Raw genomic sequence first — 18,495 nt, 5'->3', positions numbered from 1 at the left:
GTCTCGTGGTTCGAAATGAACGAATCAGGATGAAAAGGCAAAACAATCAACGAGTAAAATTTGTGCACCGATATCATCTGATCATTTTTATTTTATCTAACTTTTAATCTATATTAGGCAATGAAGCCGTGACGTGAATTTGAAAGGTTTTCAAATTGTCTATATTGAGCAAGTGAAACTAGGATTTCGATTCAACAGACTTCGTAGCCGAGTCGATATAGGACTTTTGCATAGCTAGTGACACGATCTTACTGACGCTAAGAATACTTCTAGATCGGGAGGTGAACATACGACATCTGGCTTGCAATATCAGCTACTTGTATTCTGAACTCTCTTAACAAACTATTGCTTCATTGTTTATCCTTAAAATCCATTTAAAATTTTTTTTCAATACACATTTATTTACATCATAAAATCACATCCAAAAACACATTTATAGTCTTGCGTCCTGTGACTGTTCCATTGAAACCGCTTAGTTTAAAACTGTTATACAATTATTTCTTTCGTTTACTGCATAAATGTTATCAGAGGAGCCGACCTAGGCTCTCGGATGGTTCTTACTGTCATGAGGTTATCGTTATAATAATCTAGAAGACAATGCTGTCGGCGACAGGTGCAAACAGTATCGTCAATATAATTGGATTGGCTTTCCTGTAGCTCTCCGTTAGAGGAAATTTTTTGGGATACATCATGAATTACTGGTGGGCGTTGGCAAATCTTACGTTTATGGCAAATATAGCATCCCAGGTTAGCAGGAATGTTTTGCGCTGGAAGCTCCTGATTGCTACAACTGTGATGAGGTCGATATGCTTTACTTTCAAGTGTAACAAGTTGACGAATCGAATCAGCTAAGTTGAACTGTGACTGACCAGGAGTTTGTATTAAATCCGGAATAAAGGATAATGCTGCAATATGATGGGACGCGGTAAATTGTTTGCTGAAACAGTAATAAAGTATTATACTTACATAAATTGGTCATTGCATTGTTAGAAGCAAAACGATCAATTTTTTTCTGATCATCCTCTCCGACCAGCCAAAATGTTCTCATATCTCCTTTACCCTTCACTTTGATGATGCCACGCTCTTCAAATTTGAAGCCACCCATTTTTTTCAGCAAATTGTACGTCACCGATGAAGTGTGGATTTTGAGAGGTTCCCCTGTACTCTCCATTCGAGATGCCGTATTGACGGTATCCCCAAAGAGACAATATCTAGGCATCTTCAGTCCGACCACTCCAGCTACGCATTGTCCGGAATGTATTCCGATGCGGATTTGAATGAACTCCCCTGGGCGGTGACGAATTTCCAAATTCGAAATAGACTTCAGCATATGCAAAGCTAGCGAGGCGATCTCTCCGGCATGTTGATCTCCGTTTCGAATCGGCAAACCGGAAACAACCATATAAGCATCGCCAATCGTCTCCACCTTGTACACATCGTAGCTTGAAATTATGAAATCACAACACGTGTAGAGATCGTTTAACATTTCCACCACTTCTAGAGGAGTACTTTGTGCGCACAATTCGGTGAAACCAACCAGATCACTGAAAAAGATTGTCACACAATCAAAACATTCTGCTTCGACGCGTTCACCACGCATTAACGACTCAGCAACAGTTCTGAAATTAGAGCCTTGTCTTAAGATATGCAGCAACTTCGTCGTCATTTAATGGATATACTTGGGTAACATTCGCAGCAGCAAAGACTCGGTTTTTTTCTTCTCCTCAGTAAGTTGATTGGTACGTTCCTGCACGATTCCTTCCAAATTGTAGGCATACTTTTCCATAATCGCTAACATGTTATCGAAAATGTTCGGTTTTCTGTTCAAGAATGTTGGAATAATGTGGTCTTTGAAAATGAAAAGCATGTATACTACTTACAGTCCTGCTTGCATTGGTTTTAACTTGACCCGTATTAACCGAATGTCTGGTCGATCTTCAGGATCTTCCTCCCAACAAGCTTGTAAACACTGGATTACGTATTCCGGAGCATCAAGTACTCGTAAAGGAGGTCGGAATATTCCATAGTTCTGGGGTGATATTACCCTTGCAATAATGTCTGAAATATGTTAGTCTTCGATCGGATGAGGTGGTACTTTATTTTATCACGATATTTTACCTTGACTTCCTAGAGATATATCTCCCCAAGGCCCTTTGCGACCCATTATTTCATAGAGGATTATTCCAAATGAATAAACATCTCCCTTTTGCGTACCTTTGGAAGGAGTAAGTGGATTACGAAGGATTTCCGGTGACTTCCAAAGACATCGTCGAAGTTCTTTTTCAAATCTGTTAAGTACGGAAGGGAAATGACGAAAATTTTTTGCATATTTGAAATACACGGATATTACTTATTAGGTTCCTCTTGAGCAGATTTGAACTCATGCAATCCAAAATCGGATATTTGAGCAACCCAGCGCGAATCTATTAATATTTTACTAGATCTCAAATGTCCATGAGATCCTATATCGCTATCATGTAAATATATAAGTCCCCTCATAATGTCACTAACTAACGAGGAAATAAACATGTGATCCAGCGATAGGTCCTCGTTGCCTAGAACATCTTCCAAACTGCCACGTGCACAATAGCTAGTCAGTATGGCAACAGCGCCCGAATCCACCGAGGCACCGATGAACGTAATCAAGTTCTCATGACGCAGTTCACGCATCTGTTTCAGTTCCTTGCGTATAGTTCTAGTGATATCTACCGATCGCTTGTGTAAATACTTAATAGCAACTATATTTCCTCGGTACAGACCTGTAAAAAAAAAACATTTGGATTATAAAATCTGATCACCATTGGTAAATTAATTAAATCATGTTTAGGTAATTGAACTATGGATATTTTAAACTCGAAGGTCCAAGAAACTTACCAATATTTGTAAAGGCACGTTTTGTTGAATCTCCTCCTGCTGTAAGTATACTTTGTCTGCAGACCTGTGTCTGTCATATCCGGAAGGCATATAAAATATGAAACTTTATTCTGAAAATTGCCTTCCCAACAGTAACAATCAAAGGTTATAACTTTCGAAATGGACCGTTCAAAATTTGGATTCTTTTTACCCGGTAAATAGCCGGAAATATGCAACAGGCGCATTGAATCGCGTTAAAAAATATTTGCGTCCGTGCACGAAACTGTGCTGGCACTGAATCGGATCGGAAATGTGTGAATCGACCTTAAAAGTGTCTGCTAAATCTCGGTTAATTTTTCAAAAGGACATATAAGCAAGTGACAGTTTCTCTTTGTTTACTTTCTCTTCTATTAATTACCAAGCGGTTTCCACGTTTATCACTCAACTCTTTGCATGAAATGATACCCGTAACTTTCGACTTTCAAACAGAATAGTGATATCAAAAAAAATCTTTTTAATCACATCACAATAATCGAAAGAGAGAGTGATTAAAGAGAAACTGTCACTTGCTTATACGCCCTAATGAAAAATCAACCGAGAAATCTAAATTCCGGTTTGAAAAATACTAAGTTGATGACTGTACTTTACGCAAACGATCTTGGAGATCAAAAGCCAACCAATGAGTCTCTTCGTTCGTTGTAACGAAAAGAAATATTAGAAATCTCAACGTTAAATGTATTAAACTCCCCGATGATGATGAACAACGAGCAACAAGGCAATTGAAAACGCTGTTGATAGTCCAAATAAAATCATTATAATGTCTCCACTAATCTCTGGTTGTAGGGTCAATAAAGTACGATTCAGACGGTCCATCTCCTTCCGTCACCGTCCCCGGAACATCAGCGTCCGTCAAAATTAGTTTAGCATTCTTTGCGGATATTAGTTTAATACTTCCACCGTCAAGACGTTCCATGACGGTGACGTTTTTCTGTGAATGTCTCAATAAGAATGTATTCATTTGACGGTAACGGTGACGGTGACAGAGGTTGATGGAGACGGAAGGTAACAGATCGTCTGAATTGTACTTAATACGAACCGTATTGACAATTTAACGCAAATCTATTTTACCTGGTGTGGGATCTTAGTCATCATTTCATTTGACTAGTAGAATGAATTTAAATTTTAATTACATATATACATATGTTAGATTTTAAACAAGACGTTATGGCTAAAATTGATATCCAGAATTAGTATTGGTATGTTTGAGGCTATTCTGAATGCTACAGTCACGAAGAAAACGTTTTTCAATAGATGTAACTCAACTTAATAACGCATGGTTACATTTGCGAATCGGTGCGATGTGACATTTTATAAAGTGAACCGCTAATAAAATCGTTTCAAAATGATAACCGATACACTTTCGCTTACCGGATCTTTTCTTCAAAATTGATCAGAAGATTTTAATGTTTCCAGAAATTAATCTACCATTTGTATCTGGAAAGTTTGTGCACGGAGAACCCATCAACCACAAAAATGCAATATTTCATTTGTTGTTTCCTGTCATGTATATAAATTATTGATTCAACTAACATTTTATATTAATCAGAAAAGTAAAACACTTGTTGTTTTCACATGCTGTCGATTGCCTCAAAAAGAAAACATTCAACAAGAAAATAGAAATCTCTTTGGTTGAAACATCAACGTGTCAAGCCCATTTTCGAAGCAGTGATTAAACGTCACCAAAGAATCAAATTTACCCGGGATGGCGGTTCAATGCATACGACGCTGGCCTTACAAGCCAGTTGCCATATGTTCGAGCCCCGACCTGGAAGGATTAATAGTGTCAGTAGGATCGTGGATCTTGTACGCTAATAATCGGCTACGGAGTCTGTTCAAACAGAAAGGCCAAATTCCACAAAAGGAATGTAATGCCAAGACTTTGACTAAAGAACTAAATTGTCACAACTCAATTAAATGAAAAATTTCAAACACGAACCGGAAATTTTGACTGTCAATGTCAACAATCGATATTCATCCTACCAATTAAGTAATCCACATTTGTTTTCTGCCCCAGTTCTCATATGTTTCAACAGTGTTAAACATTACTAAATCTATTTTCATAGATATTTTAAAGCTCATTTTTGTCTTAGTACCTCAAATGTATCGGTTTGTGCTAGAGTGCACATGACTGTTTTTAATTGTTTTACGTTTCGCATTCAGCTCATCAGTGCTTTAACAGATTATGTTGGACTGCTAATGGCACCTCGCCCATCAACATAATCCTCTAACCAGACGTAAAGTCATTGCTATTTGCAACGCACTTTTTTTTATCCTGGCGTCTCATACAAAAACAAATTTACGACTTTATGGCCGCAAATTGCAAACGAGGTGGCATTTGCAGTCCAACATAATCTGCTAATGCACTGTTGAGCTGAATGCGCAACGTAAAACAATTTTAAAACTGTTTTTAGGTTCTTTAACTCAGTGTATTTCAAGTGCGAGGTAAATTCAATAAGTAATAACCGATTCTGCGCCGAACTTGGATTAAATTAGAAAAATTATTTGGTTGACACAACTAAATCGCTTTTAACATTCAACTTATGCCAATTTCAGAATCAACATTAACATTGTTTCAACCCAGTTGCTTGATGATTTGATTTTTATCATACTGATCAAGTAAAATTCAACTTGACTTGACTTGCTTTAAATATAAAAAAAATACCAGTTTAAATTTAAACGAGTCAGTTGTCAGAGTTAGTAGTCGAATTAAAAAAAACATTCAATAATTTGGTTGTATTGCGATCGAGGTGGATGTCACAATTTTTTTTATTCCAGTCCTAAAACTAACTGTTGAAATTTACTTTGCAGAGGGTTTCCCGGAGAATTGTCATGCATCAAAAATGTATCATGAAGAAAGGGTTTTATTTTAGTGGAGGCGAAATTTAACTTGCTTTCCCTAGTCATAAGAAACACGAGTCGTTAAAATTGCAAATATATGTGATGTGATTAGTTTTTTTGGAATGTATTGGTTCATACTGAAAATATTTTCAAAATACTTTTAACCGACGTTTACGAAATTACACCTGTTAATTGTGTAAAATCATTTTCTGGTGATAAGTTTTTAGATCGAAGATGACGTTGAAAGAAGAGCAAATGCAAAAAGCAATTGTGTTCGGTCGCAATGAAAATCAGTAACTGGTTTTCCAGCATGCACTTCCATAACGTTCTTAAATCTTTCGATACACGTTTGACAACAACCAGGAAGGCTGGGAGCGAAACAAAAAGGGATCTCAGGAACCACCAGAAGGGCGCAACACGATAATCAAATATTACAGAAGAAACCAGATGTCATAGTACGTCATAGTAAGACTGTTCCAGGACGCAACCACAAACCGCTGCCATTTTGCAATGGTTCAGAATCTGTCAATTTTTATGGCTGCGTCCTGTTGTTTACACTCTTCGCTAACCACTTGTGCAGTTGTTTATTCGTTTTCATTAGTTTGTTTCGAAATGCGTGGACTTTCAGCAGAACAACGTCGAAAAATTGTGTACAAATGGTGCACAGAACGCGGACTGTCACTGAGAAAGATAGCAAAAATGGAAGGAGTAAGTGAAAAAGCCGTGCGAAATGCAATCAGGAAGTCAAATCAGGAAACCGAAAACGGGTTAAACCAGTCCGAGACAATCGATTGAAGCCGAAAAATTTGGTAAGAAAGCTATGGTCTGCCATCAATTTGTAGCTGAAGTAAGATTTCGAAACCCTTCATCACCACAGCTTCAATGAACAGCGAAATATACATCAAGGAATGTTTACAAAAACGACTTCTACCCATGATTCGAAGCCACGAGGATCCTGTTGTCATCTGGCCAAATCTTGCTTCTTGCCACTACTCGAAATCAGCGATAGAATGGTATACTACCAAAAATGTCATTTTCGTCCCAAAAGACATGAATCCACAAAATTGCCCACAACTTTAACCAATTGAGGAATTTTGAGCATTATCGAAGGCACATCTTAGGAAACATGTCTCGGCAGCTGAAATCAATTAACAGTACGAAAAAGATTGGAAAAAAGTGTCAAAACTTGTCGCCAAGAAGTCTGTACGGAATTTAATGAGGAACGTTCGCAAGAAGGTGCGCCCGCTAGTCTACAATGGCGAAGTAGCAAATGTTGAGAATAATATTCTGTTGTTGTAGTCTAATATTATCAGTATATCGAATAAAATTTGAATATCTAACACTTGTGAATTATTTACAGCGTAATCAAAGTGCGTCCATAATTTCTGGAACACTCTTTAGAAAAATATAAATGTCTTCAACGCATCGTGTTTTCGGCTGTACGTTTCACGGATGGAGATCAATTTGAAGGCTGACCCGAAACAATTTTGGTCTCATCGGCGGAATAAAACTTCTTCCCGTGGAATTCCTGTCAGTGTCCACTATCGTCACCAATCTTCGTCGACAGTTTCGGATTCAGCCAACCTATTCTCGTCATTCTTTCAAAGCGTGCTTAGTAATAATTCACCGCCTTTGTCAGAATCGTACCTGAGTAGTTTGCCGACGTATTCTTTGACGTATTCCTGCTACTGCTTTTACTGAACGTGAGGTGTACAACAATCTACGACAAGTCGATGGATCGAAAGAGCCAGGATCTGACGGGTTACCTCCGACGTTCGTGAAGGAATGTTCTTCTTCTCTACCTGCATCTCTGCTTTTCAACCGCTCACTTGCTGAGCACTATTTTCCAGCGAAGTGGAAAGAAGCTCTAATAAGGAATGAACAGGAGCTCTAATAAGGAGTGAACAGGAATGTTCACAAAACTGGAAACGTGCACGATGTTACCAATTATACAGGAATTTCTATTCTAAGCTGTTTACCACATGTATTCGAACGCATGGTGTTGGATGTTCTTTACCCCCAAAGCACATTATCGCCACTGATCAGCATGGGTTCGTCAAAAAGCGGTCTACTACCACCAATTTAATGAGCTACGCTTCTTTATTGATCGACAAACTTGACTTTGGAAAAATTGAGACGTGGTGGATTCCATGATTGGTTAACCAATTGGAAACAAATTCTATCATATCTCACGGATCGTAATGCCTTCGTAAGAATCGGATCTGCACTCTCGGATTCGTTTCACGTTACTTCGGGTGTACCTCAAGGGAGCCATCTCGGACTACTTCTTCTCGTGTTATTCGTGAACGATCTTTACAGTGCATTGTCGTCATTTAAAGTAATGTATGCTGACGATCTCAAAATGTATCGCATCATTACAAGCCTTGTGGATTGCTGTGCTCTACAAATGGATATTGACCGAATCCTGGATTGGTGTGACAGAAACGGCATGACAGTAAACGTTAAGAAATGTAATGTGATAACTTTCTCACGGGCACAGTCTCCAATTATTTTCGAATACTCAATGATGATGGCTCCAGTTGAACGAGTTTCGTCTATTAAAGACTTGGGCATTATTTTCGATGGCGAGGCATTATTCTCGATTGCAAGATTGGGACTAATCAAACGAAACACTCAAAACTTCAACGACGTGTACTGCCTCAAAACAGTTTACATCGCACTAGTACGCAGTATTCTGGAGTATGGAGTTACAATTTGGGCTCCGTATCACAGTGTTCACATCGATCGGATCGAAAGGGTGCTGAAGTGCTTCGTCCGATTCGCACTTCGAAGACTACCTTGGATAAATCGTACTCAACTACCTCGTTACGAGAATCTCTAAGCTCTCATCAACCAACCTACTTTACAAAACAGACGAATACTCCTTCAACAACTATTCGTGTTCGACCTACTGAATGAAAACATCAATTGCCCCAAACTACTGGAAAGAAATAATTTTAACCTAATTGACGATGAAATTTATGTGATGGAGGACTTTAAACAGCTTTTCTGGGATGTCTTTTTATACTGCCATGCAACAGATCGGCATAGAGGATCATTTCAGGATGAAAATAAGGACAAGTTTCCCAAAAAGTATTTAGTTGGGCAAACAATATGCAGCTGTGGTCGAACAATACAAAGTTTCATCACTACTGAAACGGTAAACAAGGAAGTAAACCGTGAAGAATGCATAAAGACGCTTTTTACCATTTCTACGCAGCCATGACGCTCCCTCGCTATTCTGGTATTTTTGGCGTCTTGTCACTACACCAAATATGTTTTGAAATGGAATAAAGCGAATGGAGTCCATGTTGTACAGAAAGAGGCGAATCCACCTAACTACCAGGAGTTGCACTCTATCGATCGGTATTAGATCTAGTGAAAAGAGCCTAATTAACTGTAATTAGTTTTAAGATGACTAATAATGCACCAGTAAATGAATAAAAAATGCATCTTGAAGGTTGCGGGTATTAAAACCCGAAAATGATCGCGACTGGCTCGGATCAAGTTCGGGTTTGAAAATAGACTGTCGAGCTCGGCCCGGGTGTTGGCAACGGTTTTTATTTTTTATCGAGGTCAGATCAGGGGAAAACGGATCCGGGCCGGATACGCGTGCAAACTGTGTATTCTCAATCAAGTAAGGGTCGAATTTAACACGCTTAGATTCAAATGAAAGGTTTAGTAACCCCATACAAGATTCCTGAATTTTATTCCGATCCGACAGCCGGTTCCGGAATTGTGTGCGAAAAATCGAAAATATTAACATTACCTTTTCTCAGAGATGGCTGAACCAATTTTCACAAACTTCTTGGATGGTCTCAAGACCCTCTCGAGAATTTCTGAATGTTTATTTGGATCCCACTTTCGGTTCCGGGATTACAAGGTTCCAAGTGTAAAAATGTCCATATCTAGTGTTTGTTTTCAGAAGAAATAGAGTAGAGCTCTAGGGCCTTGTTAGTAGATAGCTAATTATTCTCACTTCAGTTGGATATCACTTCAATTTCTCAGAGATTAATGAGCCGAATTTCCTAAACTTAGAATGAAATGAAAAATTTTAGAGTACTATAAGCACATTCTGAATTTTATCCTGATTCAACTTTCAACCCGTTTTTTAGAGCAGAGCTGCAAATTGCCAGTCATGTCAAATGACCTTGATAGACTGACTAAAATCATTGTCAACTGTAATCGGTACGGAGAAAGTGTCTGTCAAATAACATACTCGATAGTTCTATGACCAAGTAGAAGTATACTCAGTCAAAGACAGACGACTTTTTTGTTTCCTCTCTTATTCTCCTATTCCCTGTTGAAGAATCCATGAGAGTACTAACATGAACATAAATTGATAAAGTTCATTGTTCTTCGCAAAATTTTATCGGACCTCGGAATTTATTGATGTAAATGTAATTCAAGGTTTATGCTGCTTGATTAATATTTAGTCACATCGTAATCAAACAGTGACAGGAAAAATGAAGATAATATCAATCGCATCGGCAATCAATGAGCGTACTGGTGAGTGTAATATCAAGAGAATTTAAGTTATGACAGATCGGCTCTCAGACACTCAATATAAGATGATTGGTAGAGCCTAGGACAGGACCTAACAATTGTTAATCCACTTTTAGGACCAATTTCGGACCAGCTTGTGATTGGTTGAAATTGACATAAGCAAGTACATGTTGTTGAAATCAATATTACTGCAGTGTTGTCAGTATCGTCGGTAACAATGTAGCTTGATATTGGATATTTTATTTTTCGGGTCATCTTTTCAAAATTATTAATTTCAATAGGATTTAGGTTCAATTTGTTTTTAAGTCCTGTCAATGCGGAAAGTATACGAGTACATTTAACAATCACTGGATGATGCAAAGAGAAAGCCTGAAATCACGAAGTGTGATATGGACGAGAATATTGATGATGTTGGTTGAGAATAGCACCGAATCTTTGGATACTTCTGTATGTTATTATTTTGCTCAAATAGAATATGTTGAATACCTACTTTAGTTAATAAAGATGCAAAAATTAATTACCCAAAATTGAGTGTTTTAGAAAAAAATTATTAAGCTGTTTCAACTAAACGTTTTCTTCAAAACAAACATTTGATCAAAATGAATCCAGAGCTATATTTTTGACCGATATAACATTTGTCTAAGTGTTTTCAAATGATAAATAATTGCATGTTATATGTAGCGTTTACACTATTGCTGGTTGCCAGCATGCTGGTGCCAGTGTACTGCCCTCTTAGGATAAAAACGTTCAACGGTGGTCTTTCGTTGGTCCAATACGTTGGATCATTGGACCACAGTTGAACGTTTTTTCCTAAGAGGGCAGTACACTGGCACCAGCATGCTGGCAGCCAGCAGAAGTGTAAACGGGGCAATAAGGGGAGAAAGTTTTCAGAATGAATAATTATCTCTACTGGCAACAGTGATCCCGAGGCATTTATTATTTACAGCAGGGAGCAACCGGAATAAGAAGAGAAATATTTTTCTGGAAAAAGAAGCCAGTTGTCTGGTCCTGTCCTAGGGTAGAGCCTGGTTGGCAGCCGTCCAGTGACATAAGTTTTCCAATCTTCGTCGTGCAAGTTGATAAAGACATTTAGCAGCTCTGGTTTAGAGTAGAGTGACTATAACCAGAGTGACGACAACTGTTCGTTTGGAATGACAGCTTTGTTCCAAACGAGCAAACGACCTGTCAAATACAATGGAAAGCTAACGAAACTGCCAACATTGCGGATCAAACGTTTTGATTTGTTGCCAACATTACGGTTGAGACGTCGTCACTCTGGTTATAGGTACTCTAGTTTAGAATAACGATGCAAAAAACGTAAAAAATCATCTATATTGGGCTCAGTGTGTAGGTCATATTAGCTCTGATTGTACCGAATTCTACTATACCGGTTCCCAGATTTCGGTATCAAGCTATATGGTGTCACGTGAAAGCTCAACCCTTGAGTAATTTTGAATTTTGTTCTATATCCACATTTTGTATTTTTATATAGTGTAGTTTATTCAGACACATTCTTGAATATTAATTTGTTAAGTATAGTTGGCGTTTAACCAACTAACAATAGGATGTTTTCGGAAAATTTTCGGAGAAACTGCTACGAAGCCGGTACATATCATTTGAATGCTACTGAATGGAAATATGTGAAAAAAACATACCAATTTCTTCTTTGACTCATTACAATACAGCATATCCGGGGAATTTATAATGGTTACGTCCTTCATCTCCACTTTCCACAGAAGACACGCCAAGGTCTGCTCGTATCGATAATGTCTGAAAATGAAAACGAACCCACCAATCAGTCAGCCAATCCATCAGTCAACGTCTTAAGTCTTATACTACTTGAAAAGTATGACGGCCAGTATGGTGATGAACAGGACAGCCACCGTGATTCCTGTGATGTATCGCCAATCCCGGGTCTTCGGACGACATTTTTCGTTGTGAAATCCGCAAGGCGGTTCGGCCAACGGAGGCCGCCCTTTTACCCACATGATCGGTTTTGTTGAGCTCAAATATTTAAATTCTGGCAGATGGGTGCTGTTGCTGCTGTACACGAACATCCCCACCGGTTGCATGGACTTGTTGAGTGAGTTGTTAACTTTCTCGTCTATCTGTAGTGCTATGACAGAAAAATTACCCTCCGCATCTCCGTTCCCGTCGATGTATACCTGTGTCCCGGGTACAGACAGTGGAATGATAAAAAATGTATGAATGTCACATACGGTGCTAGCGGTGTTGTGAATTATGCACTCACATCGAATCCTTGTATCGAATGATATGAGCGACTGAAAATATGGCGCATAATCTGTCTTCCGTCTCGAAAATCTCCTCCGCCTTGGATGACTTCGGTCGCTGCCCGAGCGTAGATCAACACCGCATCGTAGAGGTGAGCTGCGTGTATCGGCACCTAAGCGAGCGGCAAAATGGGAGTAAGATTGAACGGTTTGCTCTACATTTTCATATTAATTATTGTTGCTTTTATCGAAACAAATCGTTCGGAAGTAAAGTTCCTTCCGTGTAACATCGTCACATACCTGTATCTCTTGAAATATCTTCGGATTTGTTGGAAGTGGCACATGAAACGGTTCCTGTCGTGCATACCATTTTATTCGATGGCACAATTTTCTGCCATTATGAAAGTAGTAAGTTTTAAAAAGTTTATATACGTGGACAACATTTCATTCTCTTACTTGTACTGCGGATTCAGCGGGAAAAGCGGAGAAATTCTGAGCACAGATAAAAATGCCTCCTGCAACCTCTCCTGGATATCTTTGTAGCTGTACCTTTTTCGATTTGGGAATTTTTGCTTCGCACTTCCAATATATTTTTGATAGAAATCAGAGTATTCTGAAAACAAAAATGCGTTTTAATTTTCCGTAAATAATATTTCAAAATACATTTTGTGTTCCAACACAAATCATGATTCATTAACCTGCATATTGCCTTTCTCATACGTAGATTTCACGCCATTTTTTGAGAACGGCCAATAAGCCATTCATCAACATTCACTTTGAAGAGTAATTCCGAATTACTCGGCACTCGCTGAGAGTAAGTCATAATAGTAAACGGCAGAGAAAAGTTTTCTCTTTCGTATGGTGTTTAATTTAATACTCTATCTTTCATAGCTCGCTTGCAATTTCTTTCGAAAGTGGAAGTTGACAGGTGGCTTATTGGCCGTTCTAAAAAAACGCGTGATTTTTACTTATGTATTCAGCCTTGGCAACACTAAGTGTTGCTGGTGGATTTGACGTTTCTATAATAAAGTTTGAAATTTTTAACCATTACCATCTTCAGAATATTCCGTCATTTCAGCGGTATTTGTTTTTTTTTACAGTGAGTTGAAAATTTTACCTTAGCAAAAACTGGAATTGATTCGTGAACATTTTCGTGCAATGATATATTACGATTTTAGTCGTGGATTATCAAGATGAAAGTGCTTCAATCAACTTATTTCGACTTTTGGCAGGTAGCTCCATCCTATGCGACTGTAAAAAACTGCTATAACGAATTCAATTGTGGTCGTAGATCGCTTGTCGATGAATTCAAAGACGATCGTCCAAAATCAGATGTTTTGCCAGAAAACATCGATGCTGTGAAAAATCTGATAATGGAAGATCGCAATGTGATGTACCGTGAAATGGAGGCAGCCTTGGGCAGACTCGATTGGTTATCGTTGTTGTTCAAATTTGGTGTATAACATCTACACAGGTGACGAAACATGCATTTACTCATATGAGCCCGAAACTAAACAGCAATCGACTGTATGGGTGTTCCAAGGAGAACCAAATCGAACAAAAGTTGTTAGCGCTCGAAGCACTTCAAAGAAAACAATGTTTTTTTTTTTCGGTATAAACGTGCATATCGCTACCGTTGTTTTAGAGGGTCGTAAGACCGTCAATTCTGATTGGTACACAGCAAAAAAAGTTGTAACAATCCTTGATGTAATTTCTACTAATGTGCTTGAAATAAAGACGTAATGTTAATTGGATACAATACTGCATTTTTTCATAAGTGATAATACCCTAATTTTCTATTATTACAACAAAACAACGTACTGAATTTATAAACATCAAATTGTTTGAATCTTGTATGCAAATCGACATAATATCACAATCGAAGTTATATAGTAAACAATTTTCATCAGATAATGTAATATCAAGCATGAGAACGTCGATTTAATTCTGTTCGCGTAAAATTCTGACCTATGAAATGCGTGTTATTACACGCTTGGATTTATTACAACGTTGAAATTAATGCACATCTATACTTCCCCCAAAAATGGTGTGATATTACACTATTGCGCGCATTAATAAATTAAAGCGTTTTTCCCTAGTGCAATGCTGTTTGTGTCAAACTTTGTGGGCCATTCGAGATATAGCGTTTACACTTCTGCTGGCTGCCAGCATGCTGGTGTCAGTGTACTGCCCTCTTAGGAAAAAAACGTTCAACGGTGGTCCTTCGTTGGTCCAATACGTTCAATCATTGGACCACCGTTGAACGTTTTTTCCTAAGAGGGCAGTACACTGACACCAGCATGCTGGCAGCCAGCTGAAGTGTAAACAGCCCATGAGCTAAGAGCTAAGTTCGTAAGTTCAGGGAAAACTTACAAGATTTTTTCGTTTTCTTGGTAAGTATTATGAAATATTTTGTAATGAAGAATATCATAAACGCTATAACTGCCACGGATTTAATGTTCAGAAAATTATTCCTACTAATTTTTCTTAGTATAACCTCTATTTCCAGCGCCGGTATCAGAGTTCGATGTTTTTTCTTTCAATAAATCAAATGGCAATGAAACACCGTCAGAATATTGCATTTATGCTCGAAAATGCAAAACCAGAGCAATCTACGCCACCAGTGCTTCAAGTGCTCTCCAAAACTTTAGAGTTCATTCAACTTTATTTTTTTAAGCTAACATCTGTGATCGAGTACCTTGATCGAAAGCAACTTTAGGGCAACAGCAACACATGGTCCGATCACTATTGATAAAATAAGCGAAAAACGACAAATGTTAAATCAAAAGAAAATCTGTAATTGAAACAAAAAATAAAATACGTTTTTGTTATTACTTTAACCTACCTTATATGTTTTGTTTCCATATAAAATCCCACATTTTATGTTTTTGTAAATGTTTAAAATAGGTTCATAATAATACCTATATTCACGAAATACATCGTTTGCAATTACGTTGTTTTAAATCACATTGTTTGTGGTCACATCGATTGCCGTCACGCAATTTTTCATTACGTCGTGCTACATTACAATAAGTACAGTACATCTCCTTAATCACATCAATACTCATACGTCGTTTCAATAAGGCTCATAGGTGTGCTATATTACAACAATCTACTTAAACAATGATGTGCAGCGATTTTGAGGTGATATCACAATTTATTTTTTTCTGTGTTTGCCAGAAGTTTTACATGACGAAAGACGCAAAATCATTCTTCATCACGATAATGCAAACTCTCACTCATCGACTCAATCACCCAAAACGACGAAAACCCGCCGTACAGTTCTGATTTGGCACCTAACGACTTCTATTTGTTCCCTTCCGTGAAGAATACACTGCGTGGAGAGCAATTCAATACTCCTAAAGAAGCTGTCAAAAACCATGTTTTGGGCTCAAGAAGAGTGGAAAAAATGCTATAAAAATTTGTTTAATAGTATGCAAAAATGTATTAATCATCTAGAAGAACATTTTGAAAAACAATGAAACCATTTCCGATCAAATATAATACTGTTTTAGTTTTTATACTAAATACATAAGTAACAAACCTCGTATAGGAAGGTTATAGAATCACTGTGAAAATCGAATTTCGAACCGAGGCCCAAATGATCTAATTTTTGTGTATATATGTGTGAATATATGTATGTAACCTTTTTGTGCATTCACTTTTCTCATAGATGGCTGAAATGATTTTTACAAACAGGTTCAAATGAATCAAAGGAAAACTTTTGAATTTCATCAGGATCGAACTTCGGGTTCCGGAATTACTGGGTTAGGTTTGTTAAAAAATTTATACCGTTACTTAAAGCGACCAAGCAAAACACGTTAAATATTAGTTTAAAAAAGTCATTATCAGAAGGCGACCAAACAAATCAATGGGGAAAAAATATATCATATATTTCGAAATAAAACCCACTCATTCTTCTTAGAGATGCTTGACCCGATTTTCATAAACTTAGATTCAATAGAAAATTATTGTAATTATTGTAATCAAATACAAAAAACCTGAATTTTATCCGGATCCGATCTGTGATTCCCGAAGTACCGGGTGAAGGATGTTAAAAATATTATAGCGTCACTAAAAGCGACGAAGCGAAATTCTAAACTGAACTCAAAACTATTCCAATTGGTAGTCAACGTCTGTAGCCGGTCAATCAAACCGATTCCGGCTGTTCTGGTTCCGGGTTTCCGATTTCGGAAGCATCGTTAACAGTTTATTTTATATCGATTATTTTACCTTGGCTTTAACCTTTTCGGTCGTTCGCCAAGGGGAGGAATCGTAAACTTACATATTTTCTCTGAGGTAGCTTGACCAGAGCTACTAAATGTTACTATCAACTAGCAACTTTGCACGACGAAGATTGGGAAGCTCATGTCACTGAACTGCTGCCAACCAGGTTCTACCAATCATCATATATTGAGCGTCTGAGAGCCGATCTGTCATAACTTAAATTCTCTTGATATTATACTCACCAGGACGCTCATTGATTGCCGATGCGATTGATATTATCTTCATTTCTCCTGTCACTGCTTGATTACGAGGTGACTAAATATTAATCAAGCACCATGAACATTGAATTAAATTCATTTACACCAATAAACTCCGAAGCTCGATTACTTTTTGCAAAGAACAATAAACTTTATCAATTTATGTATATGTTAGTACTCTCATGGATTCTTTTTTACTTCAACAGGGAATAGGAGAATGACAGAGAAAACAAAAAAGTCGTCTGCCTTTGACTGAGTATACTTCTACTTGGTCATGGAACTATCGAGTATCTCATTTGACACTTTGACCGTACCGATTATAGTTGACGATGATTTTAGTCAGTCTGTCAAGGTCATTTGACATGACTGACAATTTGCAGCTCTGAGCTTGACCGATTTTTACAATCATAGATTCAAATGAAAGCTGTTATGGTCCCATACAAAACTGCTGAGTTTTCTTCGCATGCGACTTTCGACTCCGGAATTACACGATGATAAGTGTATACAATGTCAAACCGTCGTTTAAAGAGACAGGATATCGAAATCGTAGAAGATAATATAAATTTGACTAAACACTAATAGAGTTTGTAAGTCATGTCAGATTATGGTCATACGAACCGACTTTGATAATACCAGTTCCGGAAGCAACATGCAAAAGTGGAACAAACTTCGTTTTCTCAGAGATGGTCTAACGGACTTTTTTATTTTCTTTCAGGAAGCAAGGAAAATTATTTTGAAAACCCTCATAATATTATATATGAGAATATTTTTGATATGCGAAAGGCGTCATTACTCCACCAGGTGAATTAAAACAAATTTATAACTTCCATGCACTTCTTGCGACTCCGTAATGTATTCGTCATATTCAAGCCAAAAAAAGCTTTCTACGTGGTATTTTCTGTATCGTTGCGAATACCGAATCAGTTACTCAAAACAAAACATACTATGATATGTAAATCTTTAGTATAGTTTGGCGTCTTGACTTCTAGTAAGGAGAGATGGAGTAAAATGCCCTCTTGGAGCAAACAATCTCATCGCTTTTTCTAAAAGTAACGAAAAAAAGACGAATGGGTAATGTCACAGTCATAACTGGACGACGTGAACGAATAGAACTGACATGCTTCTTTCACAATTCTAAATATAGATTATCAATCGTATTAGTTGATTGTATGAATTTTGCAACGAATTTATTGTAACGGCTCATCCATACTAAAATACGACTTATTGACGACAAAAATATATAGAGGTTTTAACCTTAAGGCAACCTTTGCCTCTTCGAGCCAGAAAAGCTTTCGGACCCTTTAGGTGGTATTGGAAATCGAACCCAGGCGGGCTGCGTGATAGGCACTGACTAATCCATCAAGCTATACCCTTCCCCCGGGAATATTTTCATGGATCTTAAAAGAACCGATTTGCGGAATTCATCCAATGTTTACAACTGTTGAGTACGTTTTGTCATCATTCATTTATCCACACCAGAACCAATATTCTGGATTCAGGAACTGAAACAGAATTCCAGAACC

The 18,495-nt window shown here is 37.7% G+C and overlaps 1 protein-coding gene across 1 annotated transcript in view; it reads right to left on the bottom strand.

The window, feature by feature from the left end:
* Positions 1-422: 422 nt before the first annotated feature.
* LOC131427365 (guanylate cyclase 32E) overlaps positions 423-18,495 on the bottom strand; it is a 41,287-nt gene continuing 23,214 nt past the window's right edge. The window contains exons 7-18 of the mRNA XM_058590487.1: positions 12,945-13,101; positions 12,789-12,879; positions 12,509-12,661; positions 12,097-12,422; positions 11,913-12,027; positions 2,875-2,944; positions 2,351-2,759; positions 2,119-2,288; positions 1,881-2,058; positions 1,680-1,820; positions 967-1,619; positions 423-905 (exon numbers count right to left, since the gene is read on the bottom strand). Of these exons, the coding sequence (XP_058446470.1) occupies positions 508-905; positions 967-1,619; positions 1,680-1,820; positions 1,881-2,058; positions 2,119-2,288; positions 2,351-2,759; positions 2,875-2,944; positions 11,913-12,027; positions 12,097-12,422; positions 12,509-12,661; positions 12,789-12,879; positions 12,945-13,101 (2,861 nt within the window). The 3' untranslated portion in view covers positions 423-507. The remainder of the gene's footprint in view (positions 906-966; positions 1,620-1,679; positions 1,821-1,880; positions 2,059-2,118; positions 2,289-2,350; positions 2,760-2,874; positions 2,945-11,912; positions 12,028-12,096; positions 12,423-12,508; positions 12,662-12,788; positions 12,880-12,944; positions 13,102-18,495) is intronic.

This window comes from Malaya genurostris, chromosome 2 (genome assembly GCF_030247185.1).
Source record: "Malaya genurostris strain Urasoe2022 chromosome 2, Malgen_1.1, whole genome shotgun sequence".
Classification (NCBI taxonomy): Eukaryota; Metazoa; Arthropoda; class Insecta; order Diptera; family Culicidae; genus Malaya; species Malaya genurostris.
This window is presented reverse-complemented; position numbering and strand designations above follow the sequence as displayed.